This window comes from Eulemur rufifrons, chromosome 29 (genome assembly GCF_041146395.1).
Source record: "Eulemur rufifrons isolate Redbay chromosome 29, OSU_ERuf_1, whole genome shotgun sequence".
Lineage (NCBI taxonomy): Eukaryota > Metazoa > Chordata > Mammalia > Primates > Lemuridae > Eulemur > Eulemur rufifrons.
The window spans coordinates 59,536,814-59,556,044 of record NC_091011.1 but is presented as its reverse complement, the minus strand read 5'-3'; the positions used below and the strand labels follow the sequence as shown (position 1 = coordinate 59,556,044).

The following is a 19,231-nucleotide window of genomic DNA, read 5'->3' as shown; positions in this document are numbered from 1 at the left end:
TCAAGTCCTCCAAGACATTGGCAGATGCTACCAAAGAGGGTTTTCAGACATTAAGAGACTTCAATCTCCCTTTAAAGCTTGTTTCATCTACCAATAAGTTATTCTTACAGTTTAAAATTCTTTCTTGTTTTAAATTTTTTCTGGTTCCTCGAACTCTATCCATTCTCTAAGTAGAAAACAATGTTGTCCTACTCCTTCCAACATAAGAATTCATTATTAAAACTGACTTAATTTTCTTGAAGACTAGTATTTATTGAGTGCTTACTATGTTCTAAATATGATGCTTGGGAAAGGGATATAAAAGCTAGCACAGTTCAAGACAATTCAAGAGAGACTTATTGCATTCTTACTGAAAAGTGTATTGAATCTGCAAGCTGAGACCTCCAATGCCAATCATTCCAAGGGAAATTCGCTTCTGCACCGCCCTGGGCATGCCCCCTCTGCTTGATCACCTCCAGTCTCCAAGCTGTCTCCTGACAAGCTGCTCCTTCCAATTTTTGCCATCATTTGGTTGCTAGACAAGACAGATTTCCATGCAAAGTTAGGCACAATACAAGAATGAGTCAAATACTGTAAGTGCTGAATCAGTTGAAAAAGACAAGTTCTGCGTGAGATCAAAGGAGGAATCACTGTTGGCTATTGTGGTCAGTAAAAGATGATTTGGGGTTAAATAACTATGTTTTAGTTTTTCTCAAAGTACAATACAAATGTGCATCTTTATATTATTGATGTCATATGCAAATCCCAATAATAGTTAACATTTATTTTATTCTTTTTAATGGCTTTAGAATTTTTTAAAGTTGACAAGTAAAAATTATATATATTTATGGAGTACAACATGATGTTTGATATATGTATACAATGTGGAATGGTTAAATCAGGCTAAATAACATATCTATTACCTCACATACTTATTTTTTTGCACTGAAAACATTTAAAATCTACTCTTTTAACAATTTTCAAGTATACAATACATTGGTTAACTAAAGTAACCATGTTGTACAATAGATCTTTTGAACTTTTTCCTCCTAACTGAAAAAAAAAAAGAATGCTTCACAAATTTGTGTGTCATCCTTGAGCAGGGGCCAAGCTAATCTTCTCTGTATTATTCCAATTTTAGTATATGTGCTGCCAAAGTAAACACTAATTAATTTTTATTGAGTGCTTACTATGTGCCAAGCACTAACCAATGTGCGTACTTCCTCTCAACACTGTACTTAAAACTTTATAGATAACTAGAGAATCTATTTTTCCTAGGAGCCATATCAGGTCTGTGTGTGTATGTATGTGTGTGTTTATATATGTGTATATAATTTCATGTAATCCACACAACCACCATTTGATATGGGTGTTATTAAGTGGTAGAAATGAAATTGAAACTCAGGTCTGTCTGAATCCAAACAATATGCTCTTTCCATTACATTCCACTGTCAAACCCTGGAGTGTTTGCCATCTAGTCTTACCTCTAGATTTCTTTTTGTGCACTCATTTGGCTGAATATAACTCTAATCATTACTGACTATATAAGTAAAATTTCCTTAGTGCTAACTTCTAGAAAACTAAATTTTGTTAGCAGGAATTTGAATATTACTCAGCTATTAAGCTGGTGTGTGATTATCTTTTGCTGTAAAGAGATTTTGGATATAATGTTTTCCCTTTTTTTGGTATCAATATGTAAAATCTGTATTTCAGGGACTAAAATATATTAACATATCAAGTAAACTGTTATAGGTAAAATGGCTGTAGATGTACACATTTGAGTAAAGATGAAGGAAAAGAAAAGAAAAAAACCTTTGACCTTGGAATTTCTTGCAGGCATTCTGCAAAAGCTCACTGATCTTGGAACTCTTGGATGTCTCTTATTGCTCCCAGCTGTCAGATGAAATTATTAAAACATTGGCCATTTACTGCCTTAAGCTCACGTCTCTCAATATTGCTGGCTGTCCAAAGGTATGTGTAGGAGTCAGAGCTCAGACATGTCAAATTTAAGCACTGCCAAGAAACCCAGGCAGGACAGCACTCCAGGGGCTGGACTCATCATAGAACTTGTTTTCTTTGCCATGTTTGAAGTATTCATTAGATTTTTTTTTTCTATCTCCAAATTGGAAATAGTTTTATGAATTCATTTGTGTCAAAGTAGAATTTTTCCAAAAACTAAGAACATAATTCTCATGTGTTAAATATTTATTTAATTCATTAATGAGAAAACCAGCAAAATGATAAAGCCAGTGTTTAAAGCATCTGATGAACTTAGTATTTATAGGAACTGATGACAGAATGTTGGATTACGATTGTTAAGTTAGATCTAAAATTGGTTAATGTCCTATAAGGCAATAAAACCGTAACCTTGGGGTTAGTTTCTACCCAAAACTAACTACCAGAAATATTAATAATGTCTCTCCTGGACAAAAATATAACAAGTTATTATAACATGTAACTTCATTGAGTTGGGGCCTTAATCAACAATAAATAGTATGTCAAACAATGGTTTGATTTCCTATAGAATTCCTTAGGTGGGCCTGTTAAACAATGTTCCAGTTTGACATTACAACCACATATAATCATCTTCTGTCTTATTTTCAAGTGTTTGATAATTTTTCTAGACATCTTTGTACAAACGAAATATGTACTCATGGTGAAAAACCTGGACTATATATAAAAGCTTAAAGGAGAAAGTAAAGATCTGCTGCCCTACCACCGCCTAGATATAACCATTGTTGGCATTTTATACTTATTCTTCTAGAATTTTTTCTATGCCCAAAGAGGTTGTAAATAGTTATAGGAAGCTTATGTTTTGCCTTGTTTTTTAAAGAACAGGATCATACTCTCTGAAATATATTGTAACCTAGCTTCTTTTCTCTTAATATACCATGGGCATATCACCATGTCAAGAAATAGAGATCCTGGCCGGGCGCGGTGGCTCACGCCTGTAATCCTAGCACTCTGGGAGGCCGAGGTGGGCGGATCGTTTGAGCTCAGGAGTTCGAGACCAGCCTGAGCAAGAGCGAGACCCCATCTCTACTAAAAATAGAAAGAAATTATATGGACAGCTAAAAATATATATAGAAAAAAAATTAGCCGGGCATGGTGGTGCATGCCTGTAGTCCCAGCTACTCGGGAGGCTGAGACAGGAGGATCGCTTGAGCTCAGGAGTTTGAGGTTGCTGTGAGCTAGGCTGACGCCATGGCACTCACTCTAGCCTGGGCAACAGAGTGAGACTCTGTCTCAAAAAAAAAAAAAAAAAAATAGAGATCTTGGGTTCTGGATTAATACAGCAGGTTGAATATATACATATAATTTTGTTCCTCTTGAAACCCTACCAAAACTGCAGATAAAGAGTGAGAGCCCATGTGGATAAGGAAAACAGGAAAGGAAACAAGAGCAACAAAATTTTGGAAGCTTGAAAATAGACGGACTAATTTAGCAGATCAGAGACAGCTTTGAATCCTAAGCCAATAGTAGAGAAAGCTGGGGAAAAAAATCTGATTTACAATATAATCTTCAAACTTGGTAGTACCATGTAGCTCTGGAACAGGGTTGAGAGAGGGGCTAAAATAAGACTGAATTAAAGATTTTTGAGAAGTAGATAGATCACTAAATCCCTTCCCCTACTCCACACCTCTGAGCAACTGTCCCTCCCCATCCCAAACAGAAGCCTGGAGATTTATTTCCTAAATCCAGGTTTCGCAACCCTGACAGTATTGATATTTTGGACAAGATAGTGCTTTGTAGTGGGGGGTTGTCCTGTGCACTGTAGGATGGTTAACAGCATCCCTGCCTTCTTCTCACTAGATATGAGGAGTACCTATCCCTCTGCACCTCCAATCAAAAATGTCTCCAGACATTGCCAAATGTTCCCTGGGCGGCAAAATCACTCCTGATAGAGACCCACTGCTCCAGAGATGTAAAACAGAGGGTTGCTGGGCAAATTAAGTGACTGAATGCTGAGAGCAGAGACACTCAAGCACTTTTTCCAACTCAGCATTCAGAACTTGGAAGACAGATCTTTTACTCCAGGCAAGCGATTGGTAGCCTCTTCTCTGGGCACCCTGACTAACCCAAGATAAAAGACCTAAAATTACTGACAAGGAGGGGTTTCCCAATGAATAAGCCACCTAGACCATCCTTCGTTGAAGCTTGTAGTAGAGAAGCCCCACACCATGTACTCAGACCTTCCAATCATTTTTTAGTCCTCCGCTATTAATTGTAAACAGGCAGACGAGGATTACCAGACATAAGAGGAAAGTCTCTAAAGTGAAAAATAATGAGCAAAACAAATTAACAGGAAAAACTTGGAGTTAGCAAAATATGAAGGAAGAAAGCTAAAAAGTCTTTTTAAAAATCCTCAGAAATTGCAAGGTTATTAACAACCTTGTTTTCTTCTATTGTGCATACCAATGAGCTTTTATTTGCTGCAGCATCCCCCCAATTCTCAAGATGCCCTACATTCTAGTTAGTCTAGAAATTCAGCTTCTATGTTGTTTAGTTTGTGCGGTGAGTGGATTAAATCTTCCACAGCTAAATGTGCTGCAATAAAGAAGAGGAGGCAGTAGGGGAAAAGTTGTGGTAAACCATGACAAAATTAAGCCAGCCAAGTTCATAGCAAAATTAGTTTTGTTTAATAATGTACTAGTTTAAAACTAGGGAAACCAGATGTCTTTCTGGTCTGCATCACCTGGTTCTAGAAGTGGGCTGGGTCCAGGAACCCAGCACACTATTGGCACTGACCAGCTGACTCTGAAGCCTGAGCAGTGAGAGCTCACAGGGGTTCCTGACTGCACAGCACATGGACACATGGGCAGCACATAGCTCACTGGGACCTGCCCCAGCTGTAAAGCAGGCACAGATGGAGACTAGGCTTTGTAGTGGCTCTAACTAAGGAAGAAAGTAGGAAAATGAGAAGAGGAGAGGCTCCAGTGAGAACATAAAATAGGGCAGAGGCTTTTGTTTTGTTTTGTTTTGTTTTGCTTTGGTTTTGTTTTTTGGTAAGAAGAAGCTGAGGGAATTCCTTCTATAAACTGTGCAGTGGATGCTGTCTTGCAGCCTGAGGGAGATGTTAAAGAATATGTCATGATACATAACTCTGCATCAAAGGTGTAGGGAGAGAAAAAGGAAGGGGAGTGGATTATTTCAGAAGCCCAATGTAAAGGAATAGAAGGGTTTAGCTTTACCATCTGAATTGTTCTAGTCAGATTGTGGGTCAAATGAGTATCCTGATGTGGAACATATGGTGACCATTATTTGGGTCAATCTGAATACTCCTCACCTCACCTCACTTCATCTCACCCAGAAGTCATAAGGCTGTGGTCCAGCCTAATGTATTCCACTTACATTGCTTTTTTTAAAATATTAAAAAGACAGATGTTTCCTTTATTTTTTATATTATTATTATTTTATTTCAAAATGTTTTTGTTACATGGATACCTTGTATAAGGCTTAAGTCAAGGCTTTTAGTGTGCCCATTACTGTACCCAATAGGTAAGTTTTTACCCCTCACCTCCTCCCACTCTCCCCTCTTCTTGATTTCCAATGTCCTTTACATCTCTTTGTGCCCGTGTGTACCTATTGTCTAGCTCCCAATTATTAGTGAGTACATGTGGTGTTTGTTTTTCCATTGCTGATCTACCTCACTTAGGATGATGGTCTCCAGTTCCATCCAGGTTGCTGCAATTACATCGCTGTCGACAAGCCTTAAAACACATGAGTGTCTGGCTCATCATTCCATGTCAGGTTTCCCAAAAGCCCACAAATGAATTTTGAATGGTTACCTTATCCATCCCTAGAAGGCCAGATCTTCCCTGCAACCACCTCACCTCCAAGGTCAGTCAGTAGTACTGTGACCTCATCGTAGCCAGCACTAAAATGACAAGGAAGGCAAATGTAGCTCCAAATCAGGAAAAAGCTGGTTGCTGTGGGCCTAGCTCAAAGCCCTCAGCGGTGCACAAGGCCCTGTTAACATTGTCATCTTCGACCTCATGATATTGATGTGAGAGAGGAGTTAGTAATGATTAAAAAGAAAGAAAAGAGGATGGGAAATGAGAAATTTTGAAATGAATCTGTAAACAATAATGACAAAATTATTTCTGCAATGCACCCTTGAGGGAGTTAAGTAAGCTAAAACAGGACAGGGATTTAGAACTGCATTTCTATCTGTTATGAAGGTGTAGGTGATGTGAAGCAGGCTCGCTGCACACTGGTTACCAGCTTGTCTGAGTCTGGTGAGAACAGAACACGCTCATATGCAGCAAGTTACATGAAGCAGATATATTACTTATGGATAGGTAGCAAGGCACAGCGAAGCCTAGGATTCATCCAGAGCCAGTTCCCCAAGGCTCAGGAAAACTGCCCAAGGTGGATGAAGTCTCAACTGTGCATGCTCCACTTGCACCGCAGCTGAGACTCTGGAAATTAGCCCACCTTGGGTTTTATAGCCTAGGGTCCATAATACTCTCTGGGCTAAAGCACTGAAGAACATCCTGTTTCTAGGGAGGACTGGAACAGCCCAGCTAGCTGTTTCAGCCAGTGCCCAGCCCCAGCCCCCATCTCAGGATGTTGCATTCCCAGAACATTCTACAGTTATTCTTGAGAATGACAAGCTATTATATATAATATATACAATATAAAAGGGAGAGAACTAGGTGGTCCAAGGCCACCCAAAGAAGTGTCCTGAGGTCCTGGGCTCAGGTAAAACTACACAACCTTGTGGGTTGAGAAGGGGATGGGAGAAAACCCCAGGGCATGCACAGAATTTTTTTCATACTAATATGGTAAAACATTTTACCCAAAAAGTTTATAGTCAGAAATGTCGCTAGAGCTTTGATAACACTGGGAGATGAGAGTTAACAATACTTTTGTCTGGTTTTGATTACTGTCATCTTACAGATGGGGAAATTAGAAGTGGAATAATATAGGACATGGGGCAAATGACTCAATGTTTCGTGAAGTAACTTAAATTCCAGTTCCACAGACTTGCAGTGTAAAGGGAGAGGAGTAGGCTATTTGTTGATTCTGGGATTCCCCATGATGACCCTATCCTTTTAAACCTTTATTTTCCTAGTGCAGCTGGCTAACATGTTTGGAAATTATTTCAGCTTAGAGGTTTCAAAGTGGCCATAAGGAAAATCAATTAGAGGTTTCAAAATGGTCATAAAGAAAAGAAATGATCAATGGATCACATTTTACCATGTATTGCAAAAGGTGAGATTTTTGGCACATGGTGTTGGCTAATGTGTCATTTATCTATTGCTGTGTAACCAGTCACTCCAGAACTCAGTGGCTTGAAACAACTACCATTTTATTTGCTCACAATTCTGTGAACCAGCAATTTGGGCTGGTGTTGGTTGGGTGGTTCTGATGGTGGTTGTACCCAGGGTTGCCCATGTAGCTACAGTCATCTCTTGGCTCCATGTAGAGCTGGTTGGCCCAGGGGGCCTCAGCTGGGATAGCTTCCTCCTGCTTTATGTCATCTCATCCTCCAACAGGTTAGCTGAGCTTTTTCATAGGGCAGCAATACATTCTAAGAGGGCAAAGGTGGAAGCTGCAAGACCTCTTGAGGCCTAAGTCAGAAGAAGAATATGACTTCTGCCCCATTCTTTTGGTCATAAGACAAGTCATAAAGCTAGCCTAGATTGAAAGGGTGAGGAAACAGACTCTACTTCTTGCTGGGAGTACCCACAAAGTATTTGTGGCCATTTTTAATCTTCCATAACTATATTCTCACAAACAAAAAGAAGAGTTTGTAGGAAATAGCTAAATATAGCATAATATTCAAGAAGATAATTTCCCAAGAACCTCTCCTTCTCTTGCAAATATATCCTGAATATTTTTACTATATTTGAAAGCCCTCCCAAGATTCAGAGGCTTATCAAAAAGCTAGAACAAAAATTTGGGCACTCTTTTTTGGCCTCACCTTCAAAATAAGTCATTTCTTACTTCATTAGTTTTCATTAATTAATATATCATGAAACTAATTGTTATTAATCGAATAGTTTATTTTGTGGCCTATTCAGATCCTTTTCCTGGGGCCCATCTTTGAGGAAGTTTTCTTTTTCTTGGGATCACCACTAGAGGTGCTAGTGAAACTACTTGACTTCCCAAACAATCAAAACATGAACTGGGGGGAAAAGACAACAGTACGATTCAGCAAACGTGAAAGAGACAATAGTCAAGCTCTCTTTTGTATAAAGAGCTCCTGCTTCAAAAAGAAAAGCAGATCCCATAGATTAATGGTAAAGGAGATGAATAATCATAATTATAGCTATTATTTATTGAGTGCTTACTATATGCTAGTCACTGGTCACAGACATTATCTCATTTAACCCTATGGCAATCTTGGGTAACTATTTTACAAACTGAGGTTCAGAGGTAAACTGAGGTTCAGAAAATTTAAGCAACTTGCCTATCATCACACAACTAGATAGTGGCAGAGCTGGGATTCAAGCCAGAGAAAACACTACTAGTAAGCAATGTGTAAAAGATTCAACATAATAAATCCAAATTAAAATATTATTTGAAGTATCATTATTACCTACCAAATTATGTAATTTTTAATGGTAATGCCCAGTGGGTGGCAAGAGTTCAGTGAAACTAGTTCTTATGTTGCAGATGGCATTATAGGTGAGTATGATCCTTTTGTGAAACAATATAAACAAGAGCCACAAAACTAGTCATACCCTGTCTTAGTCTGTTTTCTGTTGCTTATAACAGAATACCTGATTTATAAGAAACAAATGTATTTCTTACAGTTCTGGAGGCTGGGAAGTCCAAGGTTGAGGGGGAGCATCTGGTGAGGGCCTTCTTGCTGCTGGGGACTCTGCAGAGTCCTGAGGTGGCACAAGACATCACATGGCAAGAGGGCTGAGTATGGTTATAAGGTAGCTCAGGTCCCTTTTCCTCTTATGCAGCCACCAGACCCACTCCCAGATAACCCAGAGATCCATTAACCCTTCAATCCCTTAATCCACGAATGGATTAATCCCTTCATCAGGGCTGCCTTCAAGACCCAATCAGTTCTTAAAAGCCCCACCTCTCGATACTGCCACATCGGGTATTAAGGTCCAACATGAATTTTGAAGGGGACAAACATTCAAGCCATAGCATGCCCCATTAAGTACACCTTCTGAAATCTATCCTAAAGGAAATAACCCAAAATTGGAGAAGACTACATTCATGAACATAGTCATCAAAATGTTTAAATAGTAAAAACTTGGAAACAACTGAAATGACCAGAAACATGGGAATGGTAAAGTAAATTATATCTATTAAATGAAACATTTTATAACTATTAAAGATTATAAAGATGAAGACTGTGAAGTAGTATGGGAATGCATTAGTCAAAAAAAAAAAAAAAAGGCAGAAAGCAAACTGGGCACCGCGGTTCCTGCCTATTGTCTGAGGGCTGTTTTCCCCCAATCCCCCAAGACATCAGATCCTCAGAGACCCACATAGTGTGGCAGAAATGTTTGAAGGCGTTTTTGTGAGAATAAGTTACAATGTTGAACCTTGGTCCTGAGCATGTTCTGGAAACAGGGCATGCTTAGACAATGACAACATCTATTTTTCCAAACTTAAAAAGTATACATTTCAAACTGAAAGGCTTTTCTCCATAATTCTCTTAACTTTATGTTAAAAACAAGAGCCAAGCTTCATGGCTTATGTTTTTTAGAATGTTCAAACATTTAAAATAAGAAATTAAATCCAGTTGGAAAAAAATTCCTTTGGGGAGAGTAATCTAGTTGATTCTGCGGCAAGTGTCAGCTCAGCTATAAATTCAAAAGCTAGACCCTGAGTAAGTGAAATAATTTAAGTATAGCTGAATTACCTCTGCAGGACATCTGGGAAAACTTGTGAGATGTTGGAAGCCCTGGCAGAATTTCTCAGAATGGGATTTGTGTAGTCTTTGTGGCTTCTGCTCTTCCATCTCCCTTGCTTCCAAACATCTGTCTTACCTACTTGTCCCTTTCTAGGTTACTCCTTCTTTCTTACATTCAGACAATCAGAGATGTCCAGACTCCTCATAGTAATCTGATCTTGTCTGCAGGTTAACTTCAGGGAATATATATTTTGTAGTTTTGTAACATAAACATATGTTTCCAAATTGATGATGCTTTAGAGGGGATTTTAACTTTAAAGCCAAATCCCATCTCTACAACATTTCATAAATTGCTCATATTGGAGTGACAGGCATTACTAAAGAAATTTTGAGGAAGTTTCCCATCCAAACCAGAGGACTCTTAAATGAAAATAACAGCAAGATCGCAATTTCTATTGGTGCCACTTGAGGCAGACATTTTACTGTTATGACATTATTTGGAAACAGAGTTAAACAACCAACTTGAATTACAAACCCATCATGTGAAAGCTGGGTGAAAGAATCTGCAAGTGTCCTGATTTCTGTTTGTTATGAGCTGAATGATTGTGTCCTCCAATAATTCCTGTGTTGAAACCTTAACTCCCAATGTGACTGTATTAGGAAGTGGGGCCTTTGGGAGGTAAACAGGTTTAGAAGAGGTCATGAGGGTGGAGCTCTCATGATGAGGTGATGTTCTTATAAGAAGAGGAAGAGACAAGAGCACGCTCTCTCTCTCTTTCTCTCTCTGCCATGTGAGAATATAGCAAGAAGGCAGAGGCAGACATCTGCAAACAAGGAGGAGGAATCTCAGCAGACACCAGACCTGCAGGCATCTTGATCTTGATCTTGACCTTTATCTTGGACTTCCCAGTCTCCAGAACTGTGAGAAATAAATGTTTGATGTTTAAGCCACACGGTCTATGTTATTTTATTATAGTGGCCCAGACTGACTAAGGCATTGTTCTTGCCTGAGATATTATTTGTTTGAATAACCAATACTTATTTTGGCTATGTGTTCAGATTACTGACTCAGCGATAGAGATGTTATCAGCAAAATGCCGTTACCTGCACATTTTAGACATTTCTGGTTGTGTCCTGCTTACTGACCAAAGCCTTGAGGATCTTCAGATAGGCTGCAAACAACTCCGGATCCTTAAGATGCTATACTGCGGACATATTTCCAAGTAGGTACTTGAATATGAAAAGCTTTGAGAACTACTTTCTGAGAAAACGTAATATGTGGCTATGGCATTAGTAATACATAGTGGCTTTCTGTGTTAGGATGTTTCATTTTAGTTTTCGCCCAATTGAAGCCAACATTTTGAGTTGAACCAATGGATACTCTTTTCTAAAATGGTCTTTGTGGTTTCATATCCCTTTTCCAGTAGCCCTTCTACTTTAAGCACCTACCCTTCCTTGACCAAGCAGTTGTCCACAGCCTTGACTCTGCCCCTTGTAACATTATCTCTAGCTCTTCTACTCATGTCTCAAAATATAGTCCATTCAGTAAATCTCCCTATGGGTTAAGAAAATAATCTGATTAAATTCAGATTAAGTTCACAATTAAGTTTTTCCCTATTCAGTGAGGGCAAAAATATACAAGTATTTTAACTGACCTGAGAAAGTAACCTGTGAAATGCTTAAAATGAGAATCCTTGACCATTCCTTGAAGGTCAGATTTTGTTCTGCAGGCTGGAAAAACTAATACTAAGAATCAACATTATTAAAGTATAAAGTGCATAATGTGGTCCAAGCATATAGATTTCACAGAGTAACTTTCTTAATTAAATAGCCATGCCATGAGCTGAACCATGGAGCTCTGGTCACTTGAGGCCTGAAGAAGAAAATGCTTTCTGATCCAAAGCTGTGTGTGTTGAAATGAAATGGAAAAAAGAAAGAAAGAAAGAAAGATTACTTATAAAACAGCCACTCCTCTGGGTCCAGGCCTGCAGGGAGAAAGGCAGCCAGCTGAAGGTGGGTCAGAGAGAAGGGGGCAGGTCCTTCAAAATTTCTGAAGAGTGGTGGAGACTCAACCCTTTCTGATTGGTCTGGAGATAACTCTGATATGAATATTATTAATATTAACCTCATTTAAAGAACATAACCATGAAATAAAGTCCTAGGAGTCTCTGCTAAACTTGTTATATCATTAAACAGCCAACTTTGGGCAAGGTGACAATGAATGAATAATGTGTTACTCAGAAGAGTTAGCTTCTAGGCTTTTGATTGCATTGTGCCAATATTGAACTTCTAATAAGTGGAATTTTAGACAGCATGAATGGAGACTTTCTGACAAGGGCCTCTCTAAACCTCATCATGGTATGATGCTATGGTTTGAATGTGTCCCAAGTTCATGTGTTGGAAACTTAATTCTCAATGCAACAGTGTGAGAAGTGGGACCTTTAAGAGGTGATTATGTGGTGAAGGCTCTGCTCTCATGAATTGATTAATGCCATTATTGTGGAAGTAGGTTAGTTATTGTGCTAGTAGGTTCCTGATAAAAGGATGAACTTGACCCCCTTCTCTCTCTCTCTCTCTCTCTCTCTCTCTCTCACCCTTTTGCCTTCTGCCATGGGATTGTGCAGCAAGAAGGCCCTTGCCAGTTGCTGGCACCTTGATATTGGACTTCTCAGCCTCCAGAACTTTCAGAAATATATTTCTTTTTAAATTACCCAGTCTGTGGTATTCTGTTAAAGCAACACAAAATAGACTAAGACATATAGGATGTTGAAGTGTGATTAATATGGTATCTGTTCAAGATCTAAGATATCCAGTAATATCCAAATCCTGCCTTTAACTACTCAGTCCTCATGCAATGAAAACAAAACAAGGCAGAGTAAGACTTTACTACCAGCTGGGCTTTGTCCCCAAACCCCAATACAAAACTCTAATTAACTAGCAGGATCTATGAAAAATTCCTCTGTCTAAGCCAGGACAGCCAAAAGGCCTGTTTTATCTACCACCAAGCATGGCTGTCCCTAATCAGCAAAGGCAGGCAGAGACTTGGCCCTCATGCCTGGGCGGGGGGGGTGGTGGTGGTTGGGTTTGGTCTGTACATCTCTTTGTCTAAAGAGGCTGCACCACTACCTTTTAGTCCCCCTGAAGGTTCTACCCCTGCTCTGCTCCAGCAGGAAAGAGGCCTAGAATCCTTTGATTCAATCTTTGTTTAGCAATGAAGAAGAACAGTACTCACCACAGAGTAGCTTGGAGAGTCCCAGTGTTTGGACTCCAGAAACATCTATCTTTATGTCCAACATCTAGGAGAGGGTGCAGCTTATCAGCCAGGGGGCTCCTGAGATACCTGGGTCTCAAAACTTTGATTAGAGAAGTGGTAAGTCCTGGCCACATGCTGTTGTTTGGGTCAACCGTAGGGGTTGTAGAGCAGCTTCCTTCTCCACTTAGATCCTTAGGTGGAGTTGGAAATGAACACTGTATGTAGAACCTTCAAAATTTGAGTCCTCAGTGATCTCTAATACCTTTACTACGTTCACTCTCTAACTAGGGCCAATGTGGTTCCCTCAACTGCAGTGGTTTTGTCTTGTCTGGGTAAAATGGAACCTTTGACAACTGGGATAGGGAGATTTTTCTTGCTTAGGAAGAGGTTCAATAACTTTGAATTACAAAGCAATGGACTACACACCTGATTCCATTTTGAACATGAAAACATTGTATGATTAAACCCTTAAAATCCAATTACAGCTTTCATAAGAAACTGTTTTATGTATAAATTTCCTCATACTTAATGGAATCTGAAAATACTACACCAACTTTGCAAATCACAGAGGTCTGCTCAGCATACCCTACCTGAACCAGAGGAGCAGCAAACTTTTGGTCAATGAGCAAATTGGCTGTAGCTCTTTTGCAAGAGAGTTTGCAGATTAAGATATAGCTGTCATTCTATAAATACCAACCCCAGAGTCTGAAGGGCTTCCAGGAAGTGACCCCCCAAACCCCATGTGTATGCAAGATAAAGCCTCCTTGATTTTAAGGAGGAATAAATAACAACTATGATCATAAAACATGACAAGAAAATCTAGCTGTCTGTATGTGAAGGAGTTGTATAACAGCCAGCCACTCAAATTATGCACTCTGTGGGGATGACAAGAAAGGCAATGCAGTGGGACAGAGAGTGGGAGACGGAGAAAGACTCTCACAGTGACCCCTACAACCTAGGAGGGTTTGAACAACAGAGAAGCCGAAGAACAATTAAATCTATAGTTAGCAAAAAGTAAAGGAACCTTTCTGATATTTTTGTGTCCGAAGCCCAAAACTTTCAACTCTAGAGAGATCAGTAGAGAAAGTCTTGGGGGCCTTCACAGCCCCAAATAACAGTATAAAAATTCCTTGAAGGCCTTGTTTAGCAGTTACTAGTGGCATAAACTCCACAGTCCCTACTGCCCAGGCATCCTGAGATATCTGTGTTGCTAGCAAATAAAACTCTTCTCAGAGTTCTTCTCTGCAGCTCATGGGAAGGTCGAGACTTTCTGATCTGGAGGTGTTGATTTTTATTATTAGTATAAATAAATAATGCTATTTAACAATTATTATTTGCTGCAAACTGTGCTAAATCCTGTTTTACGTATATTATGTAATCCTCACAAATACCCTACCATCATAAAAATGGGATAAGGAAACTGGTTTAAACAGATTAAGTAACATGCTCCAGGTTACACAAATAAGAGGCAGAGCTATGCTCTGTACCTAGATCTTAATCATTACTCTTTTGTAATGCTCTTTTGTCTTTAGATTCTCCAGCTTTTTTAAAGCTCTGACATCCAAGAGATGGGTCAATAAGGGCTCTGTTGTGCCCAATTTACTGTCTGATGCATAGTAAGAGAAGTTGCTGATTATGTGCAATCTTTGGTGGTGGCTCCAACACTCCCCTTTTTAACCTACTCAAGAAATTAGAAGGAAATGTGAGGGCAAGTAATGTTACTACAGAGTTAACCTTGAATCCCTTTCAATTTATCAAAAACAAAAATCACAAACTTCAGACAGCATTATTATTAACCATCAGTGTGATACTTAACAAATGTTTGTGACATATCATGTTTGAAAATCACTGTTCCACATGATCCTAAGAAACCTCTCTCACCAGGTTAAATGAGTAATGATGACTAACCATTACTCAGTAGACTGGTTCAATTCCCAGATCATTTCATACAGGTCTTGCATTCACTTAGTCCAAGGCAGAATGGAATGTATTAAAAGGATTCCATATGTTCTCTTAGGACCTTATAACACACAGTGGTTCCTAAGTATACATTTTTTTTTACAGTACCTCCTAGCTCCCATATGCTGACCATACTAGAGCAACAAGCTATTAGAGAGGGGTGGGGGAGGGAGGGAGGGAAGGAGAGAGGAGTGTGTGTGTGTGGAAAGAGAGAGAGAGAGATATTTCTGGAAGGAGCATTTAGTTTCTACATTTTCAAGTTACCTGATACTTTTCAAAAGTGCATTCTTTTTGTGTGCAAACACATAGCTACATAGGATGCTGTGATAAAGAACTCAGAAAAACTTCCTGGCAGTCACCATGCTGATCTGTTCTCTTGGCAAGGTCCTGAGTCTTTGGTGAGTCAGTCCATGTGAGGATGCCAAAGGTCCCAGTGAGGTGGTGAGGACAGCGAGTTCAGGGGCTAAGGATTTTCTGAAGAGCAGGGAAGAAGTGGAGTAGGAGACAGTCTACACTAGCATTCAAATGCCTCTAAAATTAATCCCAGATTTTCTCTGGGACAGATCCAGATTTTCAGTTTCTCCCCCAAGACCACCCTTGCTGTGAAAGCACCTAGGACTAAAACAGGCCCTAGAGACACACCAGATTGGAGGAAGCATTACCCTTTTGCCACTCGAGCCTGGGGGGAAGGGAGAGTCTTGAGACCTGATCCTTTGCTCCTCTCCAGTCAGTCAGCATCTCTTCCAGTGGTCAGGAACCCACGGATGTATAGTTTCACTGATGATTACTGTGGCTGGGATGGAGAGCAATGAGCTAGAGCAAGGGTGGGGCAAGGAACCAAGGAATAAGCAAATTTAAGAAATACACACACCGTTGGGCATGGTGATTCTATCCCATCGCATTATATTAAATGAGTAGTCTCCCTATTTTCCTTATGTGTAGTGAGGAGTGAACATCCCCACCTTTCTTTTTCTTGTCTTCTTAAATCCTCACTATTTGTGAATTGTTTTTATATCATAATTACCATCTGATTTACCCTGGCTTGTCGCTGACTGAGGAACAAACTGTATGACCCAGTTATTTACACATCCCCAAACTTAAGATTAAGAGTACTTATCCTCTTACCAATTATCTAGAACTCTCGGAAACTGTTGCTGTTCTGAAGCTAAAGGTAAGATAGACTTTGGTCAACTACTACTTGCAAATCTTTTATTCCCTAAAACAATTATTTCCTTTTCCAATAGGTCAAGACCATTGTTGCTGTTAACTGTAGTACTCTTGTACTAGTCAATGTCAGTGGCATCGAATCATTATGAACCACTGTGAACTGCAGTATGTGTGTCAGAGCTCTGCTGTTTTGGAGGCAGGGGACAGGAGGGTGTTAGAAATGGGAACATTAGAATGCCTCTTCTAGAACAGCAAAGCAGCAGAAGCCGAGAGGGTTAAAGGACTTCCCTTCTTGGTGTAAGCTGATGAAATCTCTTGTTTTGGCTATTAATGATAGGTTTCAGGGAGATGTAAAGAATTGTATAATAATATGCCCTTAAATAACTTACTACTTTCTTAAACAAAAGGAAAATAACAAAATTTAAAATTATACATAATACCACAAAGCTATGTATTAAAAAGAAATTAACTCTATAATTAGCTTCCTATAGATGTCCAGAGGAGGAAGGGATTGGGTTTGAGTCTTTACAAAAGAGCCTGGATTGTTTGGAATTTTGAAAAGTGGATAATGTTCAGACAGGCAGAGATGGGGTAAGGGGTAGGTAACAATGGTGCTTTGTTGCCTAGGATAGTGTTTTACCCACATGAAACCAAAGGTGCCAATGCTTTATGCCTCATACTCCCTTAACATTTGGTATTATGTTGTGGTAAGTCCTTGGGGGGAATATCTTCAGAAAACACCTTGAAAGATATGGTAATCTCAACTCCAAAGAACTGAACAGGGAGAAATATCAGGAGAAGTATATGGGGAAAACAAAAGATATAAGCCTGTTATTAATATTTTTGTTTAATAATGTTCTACTTAGAGGAAGCATAAAGATTGTATAAGAGGTTTAAAATGTTGGACAGCACTAAAAAAGATAAAAAAAATTAATAGAATGCAAAACATTATCTTTGACCACAAACTTATCATTTAAAATTTGAGAATAAATATTTCTCTAAAGAGAAGAAACTTGTTTGCAAAGTTTTAGTCCATAGGGATTGGTGGCTCCAAACTAAAAATTAGTATATGACAATTGCTTTTACTCAAATTGTTCTTTAAACTTGTAGAAGTTTTGTGTGAGAGCAAATATGTAAGCCAGAAAGCAATGTGGTAAGAGAATTAGCAATGCTTTGGTTGTCTCCCTGTTGAGCTTGATTACAATCATTTCAATACATCTAAGGTTTGTTTGAAGTGAAACAGCATTTTAAACCTGATGTATCTCTGCTTTTTCCAATTTCATTGTCTTACCTGAACTCACATGGCCAGTTAGCTCCAAGTGCATGGTGATGCCAGCTTCACATCAATGACTCAGTTTCCAGAGTTTTGCAATTAGTAACTCAATGTAACAAAGAACAATTGTGGAGAAAGTAGTCCCTTCATGGGTAAACATCATAGTTACTCATTTCTAATCCTATAGATGTGGCCAATTACTCATGTCTTTTTAGTACTAGTCTGGTGATTTGAACCAACATCCTAGGAAAGGAAGTTGTTTCTGTCTTCAAAATGGTTTTGTTTTCAAGTTAGACCTACTTTTTTTTCTCATACCTTCTTTGCTTCCTTCCTTATTGCCTCTTAAGAAAGGCTATAACAGTATCTTTCATCATTTTGGTTATGGATACTTTTGAGTCACAAACCTTCTCCTCAGAAAAATGTGTATTATAGACAAAACTGTGTGGACTTTCAGGGAGTTCATGAACCTTTCTGAAGTTCATTCATGTATGCAAAAGGGATCTGTGAACTCTGGGTTAAGAGCTCCTGCCCTGGATCATGGTCAGTCTTCCTTGGTTTGGCTGATCCTAGGTTACTCCCTCATCAAAGAAACTGGAAATACCAGGCAGGGGACTTTCTGCAAAGCAGTGTAAATAGAGTGACCCCAGTGTTCCCACCCATGGCCACATGCAGTTTCCTTAGCCATTCACTGTGTCAATCTCTGAACTAGCTGAACCAGAGAGCTACTTAGGCTTTGGGACCCTATTTATTTACACAATTTCCCACACCCTCCCTCTCAGCAAGACAAGAGAGCTCTGAAGTGAAATTGACTTGTGACAGTGAGTTCTCTATCCCCAAATTTGGTTTAGTTTGAAAATTCTGAATAGGGATTACTCCTGCAACTAGCTAATGCTAATCAATGTTATTACAGGGAGGCAGCTGACAGAATGTCATCTGCAGTTCAGCAGCAGGAATATAGCTCTAATGACCCTCCACATTGGTTTGGATATGATTGCGAAGGCAAACCTCTTACAGAGGAGAACCAGGATACAACACCATCTAAGGAGGCCTTAGAATTGACACTGAAAGAGTCCCTACTCAGTAGTGAAGAGGAAGCAGTATGACCTTCGGCCTCAAGCAGGAAGAACAAAAAAATCTAGAACTTGGCAACTTTTTCTTCTTTTGATGCAAGTATTTTAACTCAATAACAATATAAACAAGCAACAAATCATCTTCTGATTCTTATTCCAACTGCAGATGTTTCTAAATACATCATTAGTCCTTCCGTCTAAATAATCATTAAAAAAAGAAGCCAAATCAAGTACTATGCTACTATGCAAATTTTCTACCTAAATTTAACCGACTCAAACCAAAAGTTTTGATGAGCTTATCAAATCTAAAGTTATAGGTGTATGAAACAACCCTGAGAGATGTGACTTCTTTTGACAAGGAATTTAAAAGCTTGTCTTTAGAAAGGAAAAAGAAAGCAGAGATGGCCATATAAGTCAAAGAAAGAGTTTGAGCCAGGATGATGACTTAAGGATCTGTGAAGCTTCATTATAGAGAACATAGACATATATTTGCAAAGGGAACAGGGCTTTCTTGTGATTTCCAGACATTTAACAACAAAATAGAACTAAATTCCAGTTAACACTGGATTAATCTCAAAATCTTAACAGTCAGGGGAAAATTAAATAAAAAATAAGAACTATCTGTGAATAGAAAGGAAGTCTCTGCAATGTCTCAGAAATATCTTTTTTTTTTTTGGAGACAGAGTCTCACTCTGTTG

At 39.0% G+C, this 19,231-nt stretch overlaps 1 protein-coding gene and 1 non-coding gene across 2 annotated transcripts in view; one reads left to right on the top strand and one right to left on the bottom strand.

Moving 5' to 3' along the window:
• FBXL13 (F-box and leucine rich repeat protein 13) overlaps positions 1-18,566 on the top strand; it is a 182,408-nt gene extending 163,842 nt beyond the window's left edge. Inside the window, exons 19-21 of the mRNA XM_069461649.1 lie at positions 1,816-1,950; positions 10,871-11,034; positions 18,374-18,566. Of these exons, the coding sequence (XP_069317750.1) occupies positions 1,816-1,950; positions 10,871-11,034; positions 18,374-18,566 (492 nt within the window). The remainder of the gene's footprint in view (positions 1-1,815; positions 1,951-10,870; positions 11,035-18,373) is intronic.
• Positions 1,038-1,144, bottom strand: LOC138377656 (U6 spliceosomal RNA). The gene has a single exon (XR_011231822.1). It is a non-coding gene; the product is annotated as a U6 spliceosomal RNA (small nuclear RNA).
• Positions 18,567-19,231: the final 665 nt, after the last annotated feature.